The 24,567-nt window shown below is 38.9% G+C and overlaps 1 protein-coding gene across 1 annotated transcript; it reads right to left on the reverse strand.

Moving 5' to 3' along the window:
* Nucleotides 1-14,729: 14,729 nt before the first annotated feature.
* Nucleotides 14,730-15,776, reverse strand: LOC113032550 (chemokine-like receptor 1). The gene has a single exon (XM_026185531.1). The coding sequence runs from the start codon at nt 15,774-15,776 to the stop codon at nt 14,730-14,732; it is 1,047 nt and encodes a 348-aa protein (XP_026041316.1).
* Between the last annotated feature and the right edge of the window lie 8,791 nt (nt 15,777-24,567).

The following is a 24,567-nucleotide window of genomic DNA, read 5'->3' on the forward strand; positions in this document are numbered from 1 at the left end:
ACAGTGACTAATTCATTTACAGATTTAGAAAATGAATTAGTTCTAGACTTCAGTAGTAATGAGTTAAGTAAAAGGAAGAATTAAAGAGTGAAGATAATACATTTACGAGACTATATAAGGGAAGGGAGGGGGGGGGGGGGGGGGGGGAGGAAAAGTAGATAAAACCAGTAGTTAAAATGTAAGTTTTGAAGTTTAAGCTTAAAAATAAAACAGTGTGGATTTGGTGCTTTATTCAAATGCACAGGCAGCCAGTGTAAAGACCTCTGAGCTGAGCTGATGTGGTCCACTTCTTTGGTCTTAGTGAGGACTCGAGCAGCAGTTCCGAATGAGCTGTAGTTGTCTGACTGATTTTTTAGGTAGACCTGTAAAGATGCTGTTACAGTAATCAAGCCTACTAAAGATGGCAGGTAGTGTTTTTTTTTATGACATATATACACTGGGATAGCATATTCAATGGTGTCACTATGTTAAGTATTTGACTAAAAAGCTCAAGTTGTGTTTGACCTATATACACAGATTAACTGTTGTCTACATTTATAACATATGTTAACTCTTGATGCACAGCTGTTGTTTTGCAGACTAATAATTCACATAAAGAGGTAGTTTAGATAGTTTTATGTTTGGTTTTGATAGGTTCATGACTTATACTTCTAAAAAGAGGACGATTTGTTGTTACTTTATTATTCCTATTAACATATACGAACTGAAAGTCACTAATGACGCTATCAGTCTGTGAGAGGTGTAAGAAAATGAGGTCATGGACATTTTGTATTTCTTTGTCTGCCATGATGTATCACTCATGAAGCAGCATCTATAACTTTGTCAGTTTTGTTGCTTTGTGTTGACTGACAACCATGAGAAGTCAGCGCTCAGTTAGCTAAAATAATTAAGAATCACAGGGTGACTTTTTTAATAAAGATTAATTAGTGTCACCCTCTGTACTTTAACGTGAATATGTGCAAAATATGGCATTTGTAGGCAGTTACATACGTCATATTTTTAACACTATTGTTGGATGATAAGGTGAGGTTTCAGACAGATTCAGAAGAAGTTGAGCAATTATGTCTGACAGAGTGAAACCAAAAAAAAAAAAGTATTATTGACAATTTTACAGCAGCAAAATAATAAATATTGTTTACCTTTAGTAAAGCTCTGTTGTTGGTTGTTGATGAATCCACTCCAGAAGAATCACTGATCAAACTGTGACACATTGATTATATATAAACCCATTCTGAGAAAAAAAACCGCTGCTGAATTTGGCTTTCAGAAAAAGTCTGAAACCAAAATGAGATCATCTGTATTTTCCAGTGGCTACCGTAGAGGTTTTCTGTCAGCATCCTGTTTTCTAATCTAAATGAAGTCTCTTTATTAGCTGTGAAAGACGGCGCTGTAGTGAAACAAGTTTGACACACCTTGTGTGTCTTCAAAAAGTAACGTGTGACTAAAACATGAACAGCATCAAGGTCGGATTCTAGTGGAAACATAAGAATTTAGATTGAAGCTAAACTTAAAAAAAAAAGATTTGTTGAAATAAACCTTTGCAAACAGATCAAAACCAGATTTGGACAAATGTGAAGGATTTCCCGTAATAATGTCAGTTTGCTTTTCTTTTTAATGCAATATTTCTAAAATATTCTATGATCTCACAGGATGACGTTCATCCTACACACTCTGCCTCACCAGAATTGGTTTTCACAACCACAGTTACTTTTAATGTAATATTTAAGCCTGTGTGTTCTGAGCCATCATTGTTGAGGAATCTAACCCTACGCGAAGTTTTGCTTTTTCTAAATTGTTGCGTTGTCAGCAAAGAATGTAACGATTCCTACTAACATGCATCAAAAATGACATTTTCTCCAAAAAATAAAGGTAATGGTTAGGGTTTAGGGTCATCGCCGACGCTGACTCATATATCTTTATATCTCTAAAGCAAATCATGATGTGGTGGCACGAATCAGGGACACACACAGACTCACACAGGATGCTTTGTGTACATTTTGGTAGTTCTGAGCCACATCACAAACACAGTATGGATCATCAGTCCATACTGATGATCAGTCCATACTGATCACCACCAGAACGTAGACACTGGCAAACATGTTCAGAAAGCTGATGGTGGTGTTCAGCTTTTACATGAAGTTGCTAAAAGGCCAGAGGAAACCTGAAGCTACGTATGTCACACTCAGGGGAAGAAATGATACAAAGACGAAGTCAGCCACAGCAAGGTTGAGGTACCAAACTGTCTATCAGCCCAATATCATTGCCAATATCAGGTGCAGTTGCAGTTGCAGTTGTACCGATTAGATCAAACGAGTCATTGGTCGTCTCCATCACTGTCTTAAGAATGACATAAAGAAACAACAAAATTAAATCATTTTGTAATGTCTGTTTTTCAAAGCTCTTCTTTCAGATGTGCATGCACACTATCAGTGAAAGGTTTGATCACACCTTCTCATTTAAAAGTTTTTCTTTATTTTTCGTACTTTCTACATTGTAGATACATAGTGGGGACATCAATTACATGATGCAAGATATATGGAATTATGTAGCAAACACAAAATGGATAAATAACTAAATATGTCGTATTTTTTAGATTCCTGAAAGTAGCCACCCGTTGCTTTGTTGACAGCACTGCACTCTGATTGGGGCCATTGTCTTAAGGTCATTGCCTTGTTGAAAAATAAATGATAGTCCAACTAAATGCAAACCAGGTGTCATTGCAGAATGCTGTGGTAGCCATGCTGGTTCAGTGTACCTTCAATTTTGAATAAATCCCTAAGATGAGCGGGTGAATTTTAAGACTGAAGTTGTTGAACAAGCTTATTTGACTGAAAAGTAACAAGATCCCTTTTTTAATCCACTAGGACAAAGAGTATTATCGAAACTAAAATTTTATAATGAAATACTAAAATAATCAAATTAAATAATCAATAATGAAAAGATTTTTTGACAGAAAAGCACTGAGATTTAAGACATGCAGAATGTAAGATGATCGATTCACAAAAGGCAAGCATAAAATCGTTTGACTTGAGCAATGATGTCAGCTCTGAGTTTTACCATGTGAGAAAGTGGAAATAATGTAAAGAATAGACAAGCAGGCATACAGCAAGACAGGTGAATAGAATTTCTCTTTATTGAACTTAACCATAAGCTTGATTTTGGTGTTTTGTTTTTGACGTTGCAGATAGATGGACGAAATCAGTCACAGTCTTAAAAACGAAACATTGACCAAACAGTTTATAGAAGCTACAAATATGCCAGGAACCTTACTGTGAATTACTTTAAGTCACTATCCTATCAATTGGGCCACCCTACTTAATTGTAATAATGCCAGTGACAACATATTCCAGAAATCAATGGCCAGGCCTGAGGCTTGGGGACGCCATGGGGACGCCATGAGCAGCTGCACTGTGGATTTTGAGCTGATGTGTCCCCAGCTTCTCACAGGTAGTGTCATGGTCCGTGGTCCTGTGTCTGTGGAATGCGTGATGCTCGGGTAGCCACACCCCCGGGCTGAGCCATCACCGGCACACCTGCTCTCCATCGCGGTGATTACATGAAGAGCTACTTAACCCGGCGCTGACGGATGCTCCACGCCAGTCCGTTAATCACCTCACAGTGGTAACTAGACTTCCACGAAAGCGTGCATTCACTTCTGGTTGGAACTGTGTTTAATCCGTCTACTTGTGTCCAGGTTTCGACCCGGCGTTCGGCGTCTGCCACCTGCCTGTCCTCCGGCTCAACTAGATCGCTCGGTGCATCATCTGGCCCATTCGCTATCCCCACGGACTTCCTGCTCACGGACTGCCACACTTCCCTCCCGAGCTCACACAAAAGCAACACTTTCTGTTAAACACAGTGGTTTAACTTATATAATCTTAATAAATAAGCCTATGTTATTATTTCGACCAGAGTTATGTCAGCATGATTTCACAATTCTCCAAGATCAAAACAGGAAATTATCAAAGAAAGATTACACAACTTTAGTAAAGCTCTGTTGTTGGTGTGGATGAAGCCACTTTTGAAGAATCCTGGAACAAAGTATGAAAGATTAATATAAGTCAAGCTAAACTGCATAAAAACAAAGAACAAAGGAAAGGTGAAATAAGAGAACAAAATAAGAGTCAATGTACCCATCACAAGCTAAAATTAAAAAAATAAATAAATAAATAAAAAAACAGAATTTTTACTACAAGCAGAAGAGAGGGGACCAGTGTGGGGCTGCTAACATCCTGTTTTGCAATCTTGCTCATATAACTTTGACAGTTAGCTGTCTCGCTTTGGTTTTTGACCAGTGTAAAGTTACAAAATCAATTTGAGGAAACCCACAACCAATAAGACATAATAGTATAGAGTAGAACATACCATTTAGCTTGTTCCATCTGTTCCGGATGTTTCTGCTATGAAGAGCATCCACATCAGATTTTAACTGACCAAAGATATTTCTCTGCCATCTAAAGCTTACTTGTGAGCTTTATTTTGATGTCCCTGAACTAAATTCACATCCGTTTAGATTTTACTAAATCATTAGTAAATTTAAAGAAGTTTGTCTGCCTACTGCAATGTAAAGACTAGATTATATACATGCATCTTAAAACTGCTGGGTTAGTTTTAACCTTATTTTTAATCTTAATTCAACTTTAATGTCATAGTATTTAGTGGATGAAGAAAATGAATGCATGGATGGACAGTTTCCTATGTCAGACCAAAGCTAAACCCTTAGCAGTTTCCTCCTGTCCAAAGTGAAAGACCCAGGATGTTATGGCATGCCATCTCCAATACCAGAGAACCTCGGGGCTGTGTCCTGAGTCAGTTTCTCTTTTCCCTCCACACTAATGACTTGATCAGCCCTTCAACAATCACAGAATAGCTGACGTAGATGAAATGACCATAGTTGCACTGTTTAATATGTTTAATGACAATAACTTAGTCACAGCCTAAACACACCTGAAGGTAATAGTTAGCTAAATGGAAAACTAGCATTTCAATAAGGAGAGATCTAGAAAGAATGAACATGGTTTATTGATTAACAGAAATTAGAGGTGTTTGGCGGTTAGACTCCGATAGCCCCTCTCGATGGAATGCAACCTCAGCTGTGAAAGGGATTAGAGCAGGGCGCCGAAGAAAGAAAGAAAGCTCGGCAGTTCTGGCCTGCACGTTAGGAGTAATGCATAGCACTGAGAGGCATAGCAAGCATAAGCACAGAGAAGAGTGAGAAACTGGGAAGGTCTGAAAGGATCTCGAACAAGACTAAAGGCGAGTCTGCTGGATTGAGTAACAGACTGTCTGGAGCATCAGCATGAATGTTGGGCCTGGTGGCCACCTTCCAGTGCCATTCGATCAGAAGATGTCAAGGCCAGGAGAGAAGTAGAGCTTGGGTTAAGGCACAGCGCTGCAGATGGCCAAGGGAGCAGAGAGCTGTGGAGGCTGAAAGATGCAGAAAGGAAATAAGAGCTTCAATGGTGTGGGGCTGCTGATGGCTGACAGAACAGAATACCTGCAGAAGGTTGAAATTGCAAGTGCAAGAGCCCAGCTTAGACTCGGGGCTGCTGATGGCATAGAGAGAGATAAGAAATCATGCACATGCTTAAAATGTAACCCCACAGGTCCAAATGACTCCACAAAACCTCGCTCATGAACATTGATAAGCTAACAGGCAGTGAGTTATCCCTCTCCAGGGAAAGTCATTCCAAAGAGAATCTGCACAAACAAAGACAACGGGTAAGTATTCTTTCAAGTACAAGGTGAACCAGCAAGCATGCGAAGGAGCCTAACTGCATGTAGTACAATGTTTCAGCAAAGACTGAAGATCAGTGCTTCTAAACAAGGACATCAGAGAGAGAAATACAATCACAACACATGCAGTGGCATGGACAAGTACAAATGTGTTGAATTGATTCTAACATTTACACTCCTAATGCCTGGAAATGTTAAATTAGCCAAAAGAGTGGTCATACAAGACAGACCTCATTGTAACATGCATTTGTATAATATGCATCACCAAATTAGTCTGAAATGTTCTTTTTGAGTAAAAAAAAAAAAAAAAAAACTGTTCTAGATAGCATACTTCATTTGCCAAACGGTGGCACTTCTTGCTCTTTTTCCTGTCATTCACTGAAGACTCAAAGCTTGCAGCAGATGAATTGGAGAAACTGGAATTTGATGGGAAATGAACACACACTTATCATATTACTTTTCCATTTCTGGTGTTTTCTTTTTCCTCCAGCTGTCTTTACTGTTGGTGAAGCTGAGTCATTGAGCTGAGTATCCAGGGAGTGTTTGTTATCTTAAAATAAATTCTTTAAAAAGCAAAAATGTATTTAATATGAAGGCAATATGAGCAGAGAGTGCAAGCATGTTGAGAGACTGGCTGTGTTAGTTCAGTGAGAGAGTTATTTGTAAAGAAAACAATTTTCACTAGCAGTCAAAACCAATGTATCCACTTATGTCTACATGTTTATTTTATTAAATATGAACAAAATTATAGCAGTGCTGCCATGAGAGAGAGTACCATTTTGTTTATTTGGTAGTTCAATGAAAGGCTTCAGTTGTCATAGGCTGGGTAAGTGGCTGCTTTTTCCCTTGTTTTCACTCACAGTCCCACCTTTTGGGCAAGGCTCTCATCAACGCAGCTGGTAGGCTCAACTGACTACCAGCTGTGCCATTGAGAGCATCCTCACTGGATGCATCACCACCTGGTATGGCAACAGCACCGCCTACAACTGCAGAGCTCTCCAGCGAGTAGTGCGGTGCTCTGAACGGATAATTGGAGGTGAGCTTCCCTCCCTCCAAGACATCTACAGGAAGCGGTGCCTGAGGAAAGCGGGGAGGATCATCAAGGACTCCAGTCACCCCAGCCATAAACTGTTCAGACTACTTCCATCAGGAAGGAGGTTCTGCAGCATCCGGTCCCGTACCAGCAGACTGAGAGACAGCTTCTTCCATCAGGCCATCAGACTGCTGAACACGTCATAGACACCTCAGCTTCACTACTGGAACTTCAACATTATGCACTCCACACTGTATATAAATGCCACTTGTTTTGCACATATTCAACTCTGTATATTTTATATATTTTATTATTATTATTATTATTATTTTATTTTATTTTTTTACTATTTAATTTGTAAAAATGTGTATACACACACACACACACACACACACGTAGGAAAATATTTAGTATACACATCCAGAAATGCATACACTATTATATATTGTACATATATTTATTAGTTTCAGGTTGGCCATTCTTGTATTTTGCTCGTTTGTGTTGTTGTGTTTGCACATCTCTGTTGCTTGTGGGGCTCGCACACAAGAATTTCACTCGCATGTGCTGTGCCAGTGTGCCTGCACATGTGATGTGACAATAAAAAGTGATTTGATTTGATTTGATTTGATTTGACGGCAATCCAGGGATTACCAGCCAGCAGTATTTAAGGCCAGCGGCTTCATTTGCTCTCCACCGGTTTGTCTGCTAACCGGTACTACAGGTCCCTCTTGTTCATGCATTCTATGCTTTTTGTGTCTCATCTTGATTCTTTCCGTGTACCATAAACCAAGCAGCCAGGAACACACAGGTACAAATGTAAACTTTAAAAAAAATGGGTTTTATTAAATACCAAAAAGGACAAGATGATTATAAAAATTCAAAATGACAAAAAATAACCTTTTTTTAAGAACCAAGTGGGCCCATAAAAGAAGTTAACTTGACAAAACTACTCAAAAGTTACTTAACAAAACATAACTCAACAAACTGACCTCCCAAATGAGAAACAGCTCCAGTTATATAGCAAATGAATAAACCATTATATACACCAAAGGTGAAAACTAGAGAGATAACAGCTAACCATCATTCAAGAAGAACCCCATTCCCCCTACATGATCACAATAGATGGTCCAGTCCATTTGATTGGCTTCTGCATTTAAACCAGCTCCACCCTCAGCCTCCTGTTTCAGCCAAACCAGGAAGGACTGGAGCGGAGGCCGGGTAACTCAGAAAGAACAGAAATATAGTATAACATATACCCATATAAAATACCAAACAATGCAAAACAGAGTCTATGCCACCATTTTAACTATAGCTTAGTGCTGTCATGCATTACAGGTAGTGATGGGCAGATGAAGCTTCATGAAGCACTGTAGCTTTTCATCCAATTGGTTCACCCCAGCACAAAGCATCTTGAAGCTTCATTTGCTCTAGTAGGACATCCACTGGACGTAAAAATATTAGTTGGCATGAATTTGAAGAGTGTGGCCTTTTGCACACAGCCTGTAAATGTCAACAACAAAAGGAGTGTGTAAAACATGTATATTGTAGTGATGGCAGTATACTGTGTATATTTATACTGGCAGTATGGAAAATGATCATTTGGAAATGCTTAAAATGGGAATGATCATTTACTGTGAGGTGAGGTGTGGTTGGGGTGTGGACAGTGGTTGTGCTTTTGTAACGTTGAGGTATGGACAGCTACACACTGCCTCAGTCCTGCCTGTTCACATTTTATTCTGTAAAAACTAAATTTTCACTGCTTTTATGACCTTTTTAGTGGGGTGAACATAGGTAGGCTTTAATGATTTAACAAATCTTTTGAATCCTTTGTCCTCCACAATGCTAAATGGCTGGGAGTCCTCAATCACCATGCTAACCAGGTCTTCATCTATTTGAGATTGTTCTCCTGAGGAAAGACAACAAAAACAAAGCACAAATATAAATATCACACACGTAACTTATTACAGTTGTATAATATTGTTATATCATTTAGTAACATTACTGCATGCTATATTATCATGGCATTTCATGGCTCACCTGATCTTACGCCACAATCGGTGTTCCCCCTCATGCAAAGCTCTGTAGTGCCTAAGCATGGATGTTGTTGTTATATCCCAGCTCCCTGGCACATAGCAAACACTTCACCCTGTACAAAAGTAAAGCCGCTTAACATAAATTGTATTGCACCATCAGTATTATGAAAATACATCTTCTGTAGAAATTTACATACCTTGTTGGGAGGAATAAGATCAAAATGTTCCCACACAGGGGAGGACATCCTCCTCTTCTTAGCTGGCTCCATTCTCTTCTGAGTCTGAGGGGTTTATATATCGCTGTCATAGCTCGCGGCAAAGTCCGAACCACTTCATGAACCAGTCACGTGGTACAGCCGGGCAGCGAGGCTTCGGACGTCATCATTTTCAGCTCCTCCCATAAATACGCATCGCGGAAACGCCTCCTCCATTACTCGACACAAGCTTTGAAGCCTCGATAGAACCTTCACAGACATACAGCCTCGATACAGAACGTCACATCACTACTTTAGAGCATAATGTAAAAATAAGAAAAAAAGATCAAATTAATATAAATATCATATAAAGTTAATAGATTTTAAAAAAAATATTTTACTGCTGGGGTCCTGTGTAATTCCTTTCCTCCTGTTGTTAAGGATTTGACCTTAAAGATTTCAATGACAGCAATAAAATTCACTCCAACCATCACTTATCCTAGCTGTCCTGTACTCATTTTAAAAATTAATCCTAAATACTGCAGTACAACAAAGGACTTTACTAATGAACACTGAGCGCCTTGAGGCGACTTATGTTGTGATTTGGCGCTATATAAATAAAATTGAATTGAATTGAATTGAATTGATCATAATCTTTAGCTGATATAGCATTCTCCGTTCGTTATCAAGGGAAGCAATTCAACAAGAAGCAGATTTTATTCCAGCAGTGTGGTGAATTTAACAAACTGCATTTGTTAAATTTATAAAAGCTATAAATATATCAGGAGGTTATGGCGTGGAATGGAAAATACAGCTACAATAAACATTTATATGATCTGCTCAACTTTGTTTCTCATCTTAATTGTTTGCATGAATAGTTGTTGGCTACTTCTTTACTTAGTATTTGGAAAATTGGAACAGCTCTTATAATGGCTGCCACACAGATACTTCCAGCTCTAAGTTAGGGACCTTACTCAGCAAAATGGATAATTGGAAAGCACCCACAGACCAGTGGGAGAAGGGTGCACAATAGTACAGGTCACCTTAACATTGACAAATGTTCTGTCAATACTTTACTGCTGCCACTGCTGTTATACAGTATATTTTTAAGCAACTTTGAAAGCCATGCTGGATATTGTATTGTTTTGAGATGCAGAAGTATACCAATATATATGTGACCAATGGAGTTAGAACCTTTCATATTTATAGAAAGATAAGCAAAAATCTCACTGTACCTCTTCTTACTTGAGGCACATTGAGTGTCTCCGGGGAAATAATATATTAATAATAATAACAATAACAGATTGCAAAATGTTGACGATTCAGAATGATTTGGCTTCACTGAATCATTAAATTACATAAGTTTGAAGTAAGAACAAAACTGTCACAATTACGCGTGTATATAAACTCTTGATTTACTGCTTAGGTGAAGTTTAGAAGTTGCAATTCTGGGCTGATTTTTACTTGACAGGACTGAGGTCTGTTATTTGTGGAATGTTTAGCATATAAACAGCTCCCTCTGCTGGTCAGTACTATTAGTGCGTGTTATGTTATTGGATAATTAGAAATTATTATCTGGTGTATTATCTCGATTTTTCATCAGTTTCAATCCTTTATCAGTTCTTTCATCAATTCCAATAAATTGTCATTTAACAAAGGAATACATTTCTAATTCAAACGTTATAGAAAAAATATCAGTAGTATTCTCTTGTGGTCTGGAAAAATGTGGGCTGCATTCATCCAAATCAACTAGTAACACATTATCCTAAGTAATTTTCTAAATGGCATTTTGGAAGCATTCTTACTCCATTTGGGGGATTCCAGATAATTCTTCTAATTTTCAGTATCAGGTTATGATCAGACAATCCAGCAATCAGGTTTAAATACTTTAAATTCTCCCAGTTACTAAACACAAATCCAAAGTGTGTACTTGCCAAAGTAATAATTCCTCTAGGTCCTTCAATTGCTTACATCAGATGAAATTGATCAGTTATTTGTTCAATCTTTCTTTCTAGCTATACTGTCTCTCCAGTTTATATTAAAATCATATTATTATAATGTTTTTCTTAGAATTATATTATTTTTTAACATAGTTTCAATTCAATTCTATTGAATTCATTTTTTCAATATAGCACCAGATCACAACAACAGTCACCTTTAGTTGTGATCTCGATCCCCAACAATCAGCCAGCTCAGCTACCTTTGAGCAAAGGTTTGGCAACAGTAATTTGCACGCCTGCATGGCTTAAGCCAGAAGAAAACAATCTGCAAATACCAGTAAAAACTGCTGGACATAGGTTCATGTGGTCTTATAATGATGGAGCCATGGCAGTTTCTTTTCCAGTAACTTTTAATAATAATAAAAATAATAATGATAAAAACAGAAATATGCCAAATAACTTCGAACATAAATGATTATACTGAATGCTGGATAAACTCAACATCAAGAACAGGAAAAAACGTCTTAAATGTGTGGTGATGATTAAGACGGGGCACAGAACAAAATCAAAAACGATAATAATTACAGTTTCAATTAAACAAAATACTAACGTAAGCAAGCAAATTTGTCTCCTTTTCACAATATAGTTTTTTATAGTTTTTGGTAAACATTTAGAAGTTAACTCGGAATTTCATAGGGCATACATGGTGGATGGACACGTTCTCTCTAAAACCTAATGAGACATGACATTTTACTTCATTTTATGACAGTCAATACAAACGTGATTATTAGTTCTCAAGAAAACCAACAACTGGAACGTAATGGAACGGAACGTCTAATAAAACATGGCTTCCTCTTATCAGGTTAAGAGATTCTGTGAATGACTTTTTGGAAAGTCTGTAATAGGAACTCCTGTGGTTTATGCAGGTATTTCATAAACCACAGACTCAAAATCAATAAGCTTCACCATTAGCTAGGTTTGTTACAGATTGGAGACTGCAGTTTTTAGGGACATCAGACATAAAGAAAAGGTGACATGGGACAGTTGAAGACAAATGACTCTGTTTCTTTACTGTGACTGTGTGTTTTCTGTTAAATTTGTGCTATATAATCATAATTTCAATTGCTCCAACAAAAGAATTGACTAAATATTGTCAGGTCTGCACTGGCAGACCGCATAGAAAGGAGAGAGTGGACCCAAATGCAGACTAAGGAGACGGAGTAGAACAAAAAACAAGCCTTTTATTTTTGGCTGCATAAAATACAAACTCAAAGAAAAGGGAGACAAAGAATAAACTAACAAAACCAAAACTGGGAAACAGCTAAACACTAAGTACATGGAACATGTTTTGTTGGTTTAAAATGGAGCACTGTAACAAAAAATAATTTCCCCCAGGGATCAATAAAGTATTCTGATTCTGATTCTGATTCTGATGAAGGTGAGACACAAAGGGAAACTTACACTGTAAATCCACAGCAGGATAATCAGGGAAGATGAGGCAGCTGGGGAACACAGGAGGAACTGAACATAACAGGGCAGTGGAAGCAAAATTGAACACAATGAACACATGATGAGAGAGTGTCAACACAAAACAGGAAGCACAACAAACACGAGGACAAAAACAAAGACACACAGGCTTTAGACTGTGACCAGGAAAGAAACAGACAAGGGGACATGAGTGACTGGGGAGACAGAAAGGGAACACGGATCATGGAGACTAAAGTAACTAAACAAGAAACCTGGAACACAGGGAAGGCACAGTGACAGAAAACTAAAGATAGAAACTATAAATATAACATAAGCAGAAAACAACTAAGAGAACCAAAACAATGAATGACACCAAATCAAAGAATATTAATAAAACCCCAAAACACATAGACAAATATGGGGCAACAAAATTACCAATCATTATCACATCCACTAAAAAATAACTGTATGTAACATGATGACACATTTTCCATTCCTCTAAAACAGGAGTGTCAAACTCAAATACACAGTGGGCCAAAATTCAAAACTGGAACAAAGTCGCGGGCTAACATTAATATTTATTGAAAAAAAAAACTTCCTCCAGATATAAGAATGAATCTTTTCTTATGGACTCAAATAAGTTTTGCTGGAAAACTGAATATGGAACAAGCAAAGCTTAATACTAAACAATATATATATTAGCTGTATAATACCAGTAGGCCAGCTCTAATAGTAATTTGGTATGGCTTCGCGGGCCAAATGTAATTAGGCTGCGGGCCAAATTTGGCCCGTGGGCCAGAGTTTGACACCTATGCTCTAAAATATGCTAAAGTTAATAAGTACTTCAAGTTACTGACATATACTATGTTTTTTCTTTCCTTTAAAAATTTGAATTGATGCTTTGTTATTATAGTGCAAGTACTGGTAATCAATCAAGTTTTTAGATAATTTAAGTTACAAATTAAATTAAGAATAAAGGGGTCTGGGTTTTATGGTGCTTCACATCCTTCTTAGAGATGAGCACAGCGACCCCTTGGACTAACCCATCCTCTTTTATCAGGTTCTGCTGCATGAAAGTGGTTTCCGTGGGTCATTTTATTGAATACATGCTGATCTCAAGAAGTGCAGAAAAGACGATGACTCCAAGACCACCTATGGCTTGGATGGCTCAGAATGATGTAATTTCCTTAATGGTACCTAAGTATCTTGGTATGTCAGCTTGGCAGCTTTCAACCCAGTGTCAGGTGATCTCAGTATCTGGCCCTTATAGTGTCTTGCTCCAATACTTTGGATGTGTATATATTTGTAAGTACTTCTTGTGGTAATGGGCACATTGCTGAGTGTACATGGGAGCCATATGCTGGTGGTGATGTCTCTTTCAAACATAACTGCCATGCCACAAGAACCTTGGCTACAATGTAAAAACATTAACTCTGAGATGAGGGAAACACATGCTCTTTTTGTTGCCAAAAGACACCTAAAGAAAGAGGACTAAACTCTAAGCCAGCACCATGGTAACTAGGACACTAAATGTTTATCTTTAGACAAAAAATTCCTTGAATTCCTCAGACTGTATTAGTCTCATTGTACCCAACAGCACAGCCATAGTGTTAATCTTGGAACCCAGAAACTTTGGTTCAACCTCCCTGTCCTATATAATAGTAAATATTTTATAATAAATGTAAATATAAGAAGAGATTCATGTGAGGAGAGGAACTGAAGACATGGCATTTGATTTAACTTGTATATAAGAATATGCCTATATAAAACTAAAGACTAAATAATTATACAAAGCTGCAGTTTTGTTAAACGTAACATCATATCATTTATCTTATACAGTACATTAATAGGAGATAAGCTGTTATGCTAAATAATTACCATAAAATCGAATTATTCACATGGTGTTGTTGTAAATGTACATACAGACCAAATACGTTATACTCACTGATAGTGTTTAAAGTGTCACTTTCCACTTAACCAAATCATACTTGTTAAAGGTTAAAAGAACCAGTAAAATGAACAGGAAACAGAAACATATGTAATACTTATTTTGAAATTACTGACTCGCTCTTTTTTTCCAGGCCTTTTACAATCACTTTCAGCTCTGTAATGGTACAAACTTAATGCAAACTTAATGTATGACTTAAGAAACAAATGACATTAGCCATTTCCATTAAATTAACATTGTAAGATCAGTGAAATGGGCATAAATATTTATTAAACCTTTTCACATATTTCAAACAACACAGGTCTAGAAAGATTTTCTCTGAAGTAATATTGTTTCCTTATGGTTCTTTGTGTCATTAACAGCCTTACACATCAGTTTTCAAAGCTGAGTTGTATTTGTGCTAACTGACTTAGTATAACTCTGAGAGCGTTTCTCCTCTTCCTGGAAGGCAGTCTCCATTGCAGCTAGAATGGATTTGCAGACTTCTTTCTTAAAATCTTTGCCCACAAACACATACAGCAGTGGATTTAGGCAGCTGTTGAGAAAGGCCAAATTGGTGGCCAGAGGGATCCCAATGACACCACTTGAAGTGTCCATTTCTTTCGCCAGCACAATTAGATCCATAATATAAATGGGAGACCAGCACAGAAAAAATGTGATGATAATGGCAACAATGATCTTAAAGGGGCGACCTGATTTCCTTGCCAGTGTGTGGTTTCTTCTGAGATGATGGATTATTACAGCATTACAGGAGACAATGATAGAGAATGGGACTGCAAAAAGCACAAGGAAGCGGGCGATGATAATCGGTGGATAACGAAATTGTCGCAGTATATTGGGAGATTCTGCATTATAGTCATCAGAAATAGCGTAGCTGTTTAAGCAGAGAGTTTTGTTTTCATTCTCACACGCTTGCTCTGTGTCCATGATGATGGAATATGGAAAGCCGATCATCAAAGCCACCCCCCAAACACCCAGAGTCACAAACAAGGCCTTACGTACATTTCGGTTGTTCTGAGCCCAGACAGGCCACACCACAGACACACATCTGTCTGCACTAATCACCACCAGAATGTAGACACTGGCAAACATGTTCAGAATAAGTACCATGGTGTTGAGCTTGCACATGAAGTTGCCAAAAGGCCAGTGGAAGTCTAAAGCAAGGTTTATTACATTGAGGGGTAGAAATGCTACAAAGATGAAGTCGGCCACAGCAAGGTTGAGGTACCAAACTGTGTTTACTGTTTTCTTCATCTTTAGCCCAGTCACCCAGATAACCAGTCCATTCCCGAGCACACCAAGGAGAAATATCAGGAAGTGAAAAATGATAGACACAGTGATGAGAGACTTTCGAATCTCAGGAGTAGTTGTACTGATGTGAATGCAAGAGTTGCTGGTTGAGTTACTGTTGGTCACCTCCATCATTTTCTTGAGACCTGCGGTATTAACATAAAGAAAGAACAGTATTAATGTATGTTAAAGTCAGTTTTAGTTTTTATACTCAATCTAATTACTCTTACATCACAACTTTATGTCAAATGCAAATTACAAAGAAAAGGAATCCTGTTGATATGAGCACTTAAAACATATTTTGCTAAAACAACACAAATAATGTTGAGTGTTTAGATTGAGGTACTAAAGTGGATGTAGATTACAATACTGATTAGCCCAAAAGAACCTCAAGAAGAGCAGCGATGATTTCAATTCATGAGTTGATGTAAACAATTAAAATCAGTTAAGTTATCTAATGTACTCTCTCATCTTTTGTCTCTCTCTGCAGCACAGTATCACTTCCTAATACAACACCTAGTGGTGCTATTCTGTAGTTTATCTGTGTAAACCATTCGATGAAAACCTTTTAGATAATGCCTTATTTTATGCTGTCAACTTCATGTGCTTTATTCATTCATGTATTGAAAATGACAGCTTCAGCCTGGCATTTAATCTATTATTAGACCCAATTGGTTTCTCTCAAAATGTAAAAGAACTCACCCACCGCTTTAACATCACTCTGGATCCTTTTCTGACATATGACATAGAAACTTAACATTTAACTGTAACTGTAACTTCTTTAAACCCTCCTTTTGTCAGATCGTTTCCTAGTAACATTTAAATTTATGATAATGGATTACAGTTCATAAGGGAATACATTTCATCAAATAGATGTCTTTCTAAGGGTCAGGTGCAGAGTGTGCTCGACAGTGGCCAGAGGTGTACACCCTGGTGGACTGAACCCCAGCTACCAAGACTAACAATTGGGACATGGAGTGTCAACTCTCTGGTGGGGAAGGAGCCTTAATCCCACTGAGTTGGTGTGCGAAGTTGAGAGGTACCGGCTCTATAGTCAGGCCCACTTCAATGCACGGCTTGGGCTCTGGAACCAGTCTCCTAGAGAGGGGCTGGACTCTGTCTCAGTCTGGAGTTGCCCTTAACGAGAGGCGACAGACTGGGGTGGTTATCCTAGTATCTGCTCGGCTTGCTGCCATACATTGGGGTTTTTCCAAGTGGAAGAGAGGGTTTGTACACTGCACCTTCAGGTCTGGGAATGGATCCTGATTGTTGTCTGCGCTTATAGCCCAAATGACCCGGCCTTCTTGGAGTCCCATGACGGGGTGCGATTGGGAGGAACGGCTTGCAAGAATTTAACTTGTGTGGTGTTCTGTTACTGGACTTCTGTGCAAACCACAGGTTACCCATAACAAACACCATGTTCGAACATAAGGGTGTCCATAAGTGAACATGGCACCAGGACACTCTAGGCCACAGGTCGATGATTAACTTTGTAATCGTGTCATCAGATTTGCAGCCGTATGTTCTGGACACTCAGGTGTGGAGGTGCTGAGCTGTCAACTGATAACCACCTGGTGGTGAGTTAAATCAAGTGGCTGGGGAGGATGCTGGAAAGACCTAGCATCCCTGAAAATAGAGTGAGAATGCATTGGGAATGATGACAGAGACCCCGGTCTGCGAGCTTTCAACTCCCACTTCTGGCAGAGCTGTAAGAGCATTACGGAGGAGACTGGGGACATTGAGTCTGAATGGACAATTTTCAGATACACCTCTTCAAACACAAACAAAAGTAAATCATAACACATATGATGATGAACTTATGACAAGCTGAACTGAATCAGGGGAGGGACAGATGCTCCACAAACATCACTTGTGGACTTGTTTGGTGCTGCAGGCAGGCAGGCACTATCCAGGTACAGAGAGAGAAAGTGTGAAGCTGTTGGTGATGCGTAGCATTGTTGCTGAATTTTTGAACTCACATACACTTAGGTTATGTTTATTTGTTAAAGTGAGGGAAATTCCCCGCATCCTTTAAAATACATTGTTCAAATTGTAGAGCATTTCAAGGGGATTATATAGACTGGGTATCTTTAAAATAGACAGCGTACTTGCAATACATTTTTGGCTTAAAATAATACAACTCAAAATATTTCATGCATAACATAGATAATAACATGCATCTATAAAATGTTTCTCAGAGCTATTATTTTTAATCAGTCACATTTGATGTTGATTGTTAATTGAATCTTTCTAAATTTAGATAGAGAATTTTCATGTTCATTACTTTTATATATTCCTCATAATTAAACAATAAGACCAAATACTCAGATGTCTTGTATTTATTATGAAGGTATAGTTTGAAATATAATACTTTTGATTTTGATTTTCCAAACACATTACGTTTTTGTACAAAGTATCAGTATCGGGTCAGTTTCGCCGATAGCAGACTGAATTTTACTTCAGATTAATTTAGATCGTAAAGGAAATCAGTGGTATTGCACATCACTACCACAGACGCTGGAGTTTTTGCGCATCGTTAAATGCAGTTTGTCCGACACTGTCCGACAAATCAACTATGACAGCTTATGGGTGCAGACGTCCCGAGCTTGAGCTCCAAACGGAGCATTTACGTAGGGCCCAGTCTCTGACATTTTATATTCATTTTACAGTGAAACAGCTTTGAACCCCCCCCCCCCCCCCCCCCCCAAAAAAAACCAAAAAAACCAAAAAAAAAAAACAGTGTTGGGAGTGGAAACCCGAAAGAATTTAAAAAGTCAATGAAATTCACTCTGTGTGCGCACACTGCCGAGAGAAGAAATGGAGAGGCGCTTTCATTTTGTTATAATCGCTGCATAGAAATATGACTAAAAGCACGACTCTAAACCATCTGGTCACTCTAAAAAAGAAAATTGGCGGTCTGTGAAGCAACCACAACTTTGTATGCGTCGTGTACACGACGCATACAAAGTTGTGGTTTGCAGCATGTTTAACTTATTTACAAAGACTACATTAGGTACATATTATGAAGTTGATGGTCAACCTGACATTGTACGATACATGGGAGATACACCAATTCAGGGCTGGTCTTACCTAAATTCAGGGTGGATGGGGGACACAAAGCTAATCCATTTATTCCATATTTTGTAGAATTTGTCTTTTCGAATTTTAAAAAAGAATGTCAATTTTTCCATTTTAAATATTTCGAAAACCACATTAAACCAATCCTCAAGTGTTGGCGGAGTTGGATTTAACCACTTTCTGGTTATTGATTTTTTGCTGGCTGCTAATAGCGCTTGTAAGAGTTTTGTGTCCCCTCCCCGGACCGAGCCAGCAACCGAGCCCAAGTACAAATTTACAAAATTGATGTCAAATTTTATCTTAAAAACCTCACACAAAGTTTTATGGATTCCCAGCCAGTAATTTTTTAAGTTAGGGCAGTCCCAAAAGATATGATAATGATGTGCCTCTTCTGATCCACATCTTGTTGTGGATCCACAAAGTTGTGGTATCGGGATTCTTCCTGTCCCTCTGATGCTCCAAATTCAATTATAGTCTGTCCTGTTTCAGAGAAATACCTGTAATATTAAGTTTCATAAATATGTAGGGTCTTATCTAAAATCCATGGTGAGGAAGGTCTACGGATAAGAGCCAAAGATACGACTGTGCGCTCACAGCTTTGAGCCATCCATAAAAACATAAGTGAACACTCATAACAGCAACTATCACAAACGCAAGAGACACAGAATAAGTTTTGCTTTTTCAGAATTAATTCTAACACAATTTGCAGTAAATTGCTTCTGTTAATCATGCAAATCGCGTTTGTGTGATATGCCCTTCTTTCAGTTCGATAGCTTTTTTTTTAACTTAAGTGATTGAAATGTATTTACCTCAGCAGCCCAAGATACCCGATGTCTTCATCTTCCGTCTGTTAATTAACTAATCAGTGCTCCGTCTTGATGATCAGAAGCCCGCACTGCTAAGCTTTATAAAGCCATTCACTTCTTACGTTACCACTGACCACTGTAACTTTTGCTGGGAATCTAACTTCCTCCGGGGCAGTGTATGTTGAAGTTAAAAGATGAATAGCTATGAAATCACCGCCCACTAGCTAATCAGTTCTCCAGAAAATAGCGCATCTATGGAAAATTCCTCTGACGTCCGTGCGCTGATGGGGTCTAAAGTTTTTCTGTTTCCCTCGTGAATACTAGTTTCTTACATGGTTCACTGCTACAGACATTCGCAACTGTTTTGGTGCACGTCTCATCTAAATCTCTCAACTCATCAAGACAAATTGTAATTTTTCAGTCAGTGCCAGAGGTGCACAAAGAATAAACGTTCTTTACCTAAGTAGAAGTACAGATTTTACATATACTGCATACATTTCTACTAGCTTTTGTGTGCAAAGTAACTGAATCTGTTTACTATATGATAAAAAAAAATTCACATTGTAATCCACACAAACCTGTTTATTTTGCTCAGAATTGCCACAACTGCTGAGTAGTTTCATGCAAACTTTGAAGAGCACGCAGTATACACCTCAATTTGTATTGCATAAATGTTTATGTCTTCCATTAAACCTTTGTCACTGTTCTTGGCTTACTGGTGTGTGACAGTGTGTCTGCTGTTATCAGGGGAGTGTAAAATAAAGTAACTGTTAGTGGTATGTAATTCCACAATTTTTGGTGTCAATCTGATTTCAAGTAAGTAAAAGTGATAGTGGTGTGTTATGATTTATGTGATATATAAGTAATTTGCCAAGCTTGAACATATTTTAATAACCTCTAAATCACTGAGGTTTTTACTTTCCAAAATAAGTAGTGAACCCAATAAAATATATAATATATGATTTCCGAATATCATGATTATTTTTTTGGGCTCTATCAGTGGTATTCACTTATAGTGTTTTGCTCACAGGAGTTGCCCACAGCATTTGTTTGCAGTGAATTGCTTCAGACAGCTCACTGAACTGTCTGCTTGTAAAGTTGCCTGGCTATAGCAGCTGTGTGTGGGTCTTTGCCCAGGATTGTCCTGGGGGCTCAGGCTGCCACAAGAAGTGTGGTCTGTCATTCCCTCTATGGCGGCTTTTTGTTTTTTTGGTGGCAGCCTTATCTCAAACAGGCTTTATTATTTCTGCCCTAATCAGAGACATAAAGGTAATTTGGTTTGATGGTTGTGCATCTTTTTCCTGTTTTCATGCCTCATGCTAAAGAACAATTTAAATCCAGTTTCTGTATGGTGTTCATGCTATCTTCATAAATGAGACCTTTCCTCTGGTTTTTGTGCTCTGCTTTCTTGTTTTCCTTGTGATGTAATTAGACAACCACCTGTTTGACTGTGGGCAGCACTGTCCTGGTTTCACCTTTCATACTACATAAATAAGCAGTTTCAGTTTGAGTGCATTTGAAATTGAATTGATAAAGACAGTTTCAGCGATATAATCATATACAGCTGCAAAAAAGTATTACTTAACCTACATTGTGGCCATAAAATATAGAAGTTACAATCCCCATCATTTTGAAAAGAAAGTCCATGTGGTCTGTTTGCCCACACCCCCACAAATGTGGCATAAATAGAAAGCCCAGGATGACCCATTGACAGTACAGCATTACTCATATAGATTGCATAAATGCTTCTTGATAGTTTCAGACGTATGTCCCTGAGATAAGACAAAAATTTATTGCTGGGTCTTAGGAGGATAAAGATATTTTTAGTGGCCAACACGGATGGGATTGTTTACAATGCATGTACAAAAACACCAAGTCATGAAGATACTTGCAAAACAGGTATTTTTAATTTTACATAACCCTTTAATAAATACAGCTGAGTAGTCTACGAATATAAGCAAATATATTACAGATAAAAACAAACAGAAATCACTATTTGGCAGCTGAACACTTTTTGGAACAAACCCTGGTACACTGGTACATCTATAATTGTAATTCATTTGACTCATGTAACATCCAGGGGAAACCCCAGGTTAACTTAGCAAATTAATAACTAGCTTAATGTGACCGCTTATCCTGACTGCCAATATTAGAGAAAAGGAAATATATCCCTGGTATGCTAAACTCATATCACAGTTGAGGGTTACAGTAACAGAGCCTAAAGAACTTAACATGTGAATGAATCAGAATCAGAATATTTCATTAATCCCTGAGTGAACTATGTGAGATTTTATACGTGTATAATGTCCGCTTATAGTTTGCGAGCTATTCCAACCAGCTGATGTGCAGAATTTTAAATTCTTAATAGTTTGAAGTAAATGTTTCATGTGCTGATTCATTTTCTAACATTTATCTGGTCCTCAAGATAATAATTCATAAATTGTTTAAACATTTTTCTATGGTGACGTCACCATGACTGGTAATTTGGATTTGATACAAATAAATATAGTATATAAGTAGTCCATTTACATAGCTTTATACTTTAAACACTTAACTATTTTTGTTCAAACTGTACTTATTTACCTTCAAGAGCAGAGTTTCCTTTTGTGGTGTTCCCCTACTGGTCTTTCTCAGTGACACATGAACAAAGATTTTAGTGGGTAGCAAAGTTTGTGTTTTTACTTTTGATTTATATTTCACCAATGTAGTGTTACTGGTCCATTTGTAGAATTTTTTTTCCTGACGAACAATCGTAACATTAGAAATGATTTGTTAGCTTTGTGCATCTCTGTAATGCTTCTTCTGAGATGCTGTGAAGGCTGGTAGGACTGAGGCATAGTTCACAGCAGAGCTGGTCAGAGAAAGAGAAGTGGTACAACCCACACTTTCAGTCTTATTTGCTTAACTTTGGTCTGAGGGACCCAGGGTCCTTGAGCAGTGTGGTGTCATATGCCGTGGGAGTGTCTGGTCGGGTGTGGTCCAGGTTCCTGTTGCCCATTCCCTGGGGTTGAGTTGGCCAGCTAATAACCTGCTTCCAATTTCCGGGCCTCCATCTGGAGGGCTTTTAAGCCAGCGCTGCCTGCCACTCCTCACCAGTTCGTCTTGCTACCACTAGTGGTAAACTTGATCTCCACTGTGTTTGGCATCCGTCTGCCTGGATCTTGGATTAATGTGTTCTCTGTCTCCAGTGTTCTCCAGATACATCACCCGTCGTGCTCATTAGCAGAGCTGGTTCTTTTTTCACCCCGTTCTCCAGTCTGCCTAGAACCCTAGGACTACATACTCACCATCTCCTCAGCCTGCCCTCCTGCCCGTGCTTTAATGGTGGATCTCTCTCCTCTGAACACCCTGGAACCTGGACCAGCTGATCCCTGGGACGCTCCCACGGCAACCCCTCCTCTGCCTAATAGCTGGTGTTTCTAAGTAAGAACAAGACTCTCCACTAGAACCACTCACCTCAGCCCTTTAATTGTTTCCCAGATCAGTAAAACCTCTCTCCTGTGTTTGCAGAAGTTCCCGCCCATGTTCTCCTTGTGTTCCATGTCCGTTTCCCCGACCTCCGGTCTCCCTCAGTTCCTGCGTATAGTTTCTGCTAGACCCAGCCTTGTTTAAGTACTTTTCCCCTTCAATAAAATCAATCAATCAATCAATCAAGGCTTTATTCACCACGTGTAGGTTGCCCTGCAGTGAAATAGGACACCCCCCCAACCTTACACACACAACACAGACATCACATGGGGATACAGGTCGGAGATTGGTAGCGTTACAGAAGAAAAACCCCACTGAAATATACACTACAATGGGAAAGTACAGGAGGAAAAAAAGAGACCTCTACTCATGCTGGGCTCCTGGGAGGACAGCATGAGAACAGAAAACAAAAAAACTACTCTGCACAAAAAAGCACATAAATGTCCACAGCACAACATTATGGAACACGTGACAAGCCACAGGGTCGGGTGGAAGGTGAGGAGTAATCCAAAGCAAACACAGCAGCCATCCTGCCCAGCGCTACCATTCCAGCGCGGGCTCAGACCCGTCGTGTTCCCAGGAGGGAACAAGCATCGAAGGCGTTTGGAAAGGGAGGGGGGATGAGTGTGTGCATATCAGTGTATATGTATGTGTGTGCGTGTACATAGTTCGAGCAATTGAGTCTGCTCTTGAGCCCACAGCATTCTTGTTTGTGACATGTGGACTCAATTATTATTATGTGTTTTCGCTGCATTGTGCTGCTGTGTGTGTCCACATTTGTATGTATAGGCAGGCATGTGTGTGTGCAGTGGTATTCTGACAGGCACCTTCAGGCCTGGTGGGTGTGGCCCTGCTAGGGGGGCTGGCCACACCTGAAGACCATGTCAAGCTCGTTGGGTGAGCTATTTAAGAGCATGAGGAAGCTCCTAAGGGCAGGGGATTGTTGAGTTAGACTCTATGTTAGTGGTTCTAGTGTTAAGTGTATGCCTGCTGGAGTTTGGTGTCCTGACAGCTGCGTCTGTTGTTTTTCGTCAGGAGGAGAGCGTACCACAGGACTGCAGTATGCACAGGGTGGGCGGAGACACGGGAGCAGAGAGCAAGGAGTACAGACACTTGGGAGAAGGCACAACACAGGAGTTGAGGGAGCGCACTAGAGATTTATTTACTTCACTATAAATAAAAGCACTATTCCAGGATTTCGGTCCCTTCTCCAAATGGCAAACCATGGCAGGTATTTGCTAGAAAGCCAGTCAGAAAGTTAAGCAATGGATTAGGCTGGACAGCCTATCCAGCTGATGAGGCTTAAAGGACATATGCAGCTGATTGTTATCGGCATAGAAATGATAAGAAATGTCACTAAAAGATTGAATAATACTGGCTAAAGGAAGCACATAGAAAGAAAAATAATTATGGACCCAAAACTGAACCCTACAGAACCCCAGGTTAGGGAGGCAGTGTTAGAGGTGAACTTGTCAGTCCTATACCAGCCAAAACCTCAAGCCTGTTAAGTAGAATTTTGTGGTCAATGGTATCAAAGGCTACACTGAGATCAAGCAAAATGATCACAGAACAAT

Source organism: Astatotilapia calliptera, chromosome 11 (assembly GCF_900246225.1).
Source record: "Astatotilapia calliptera chromosome 11, fAstCal1.2, whole genome shotgun sequence".
NCBI classification, from domain to species: domain Eukaryota; kingdom Metazoa; phylum Chordata; class Actinopteri; order Cichliformes; family Cichlidae; genus Astatotilapia; species Astatotilapia calliptera.

Bases quoted from the DNA above. Each gene is read 5' to 3' on its own strand.
- LOC113032550 (XM_026185531.1), bottom strand. From the start codon at position 15,776: ATGATGGAGGTGACCAACAGTAACTCAACCAGCAACTCTTGCATTCAC.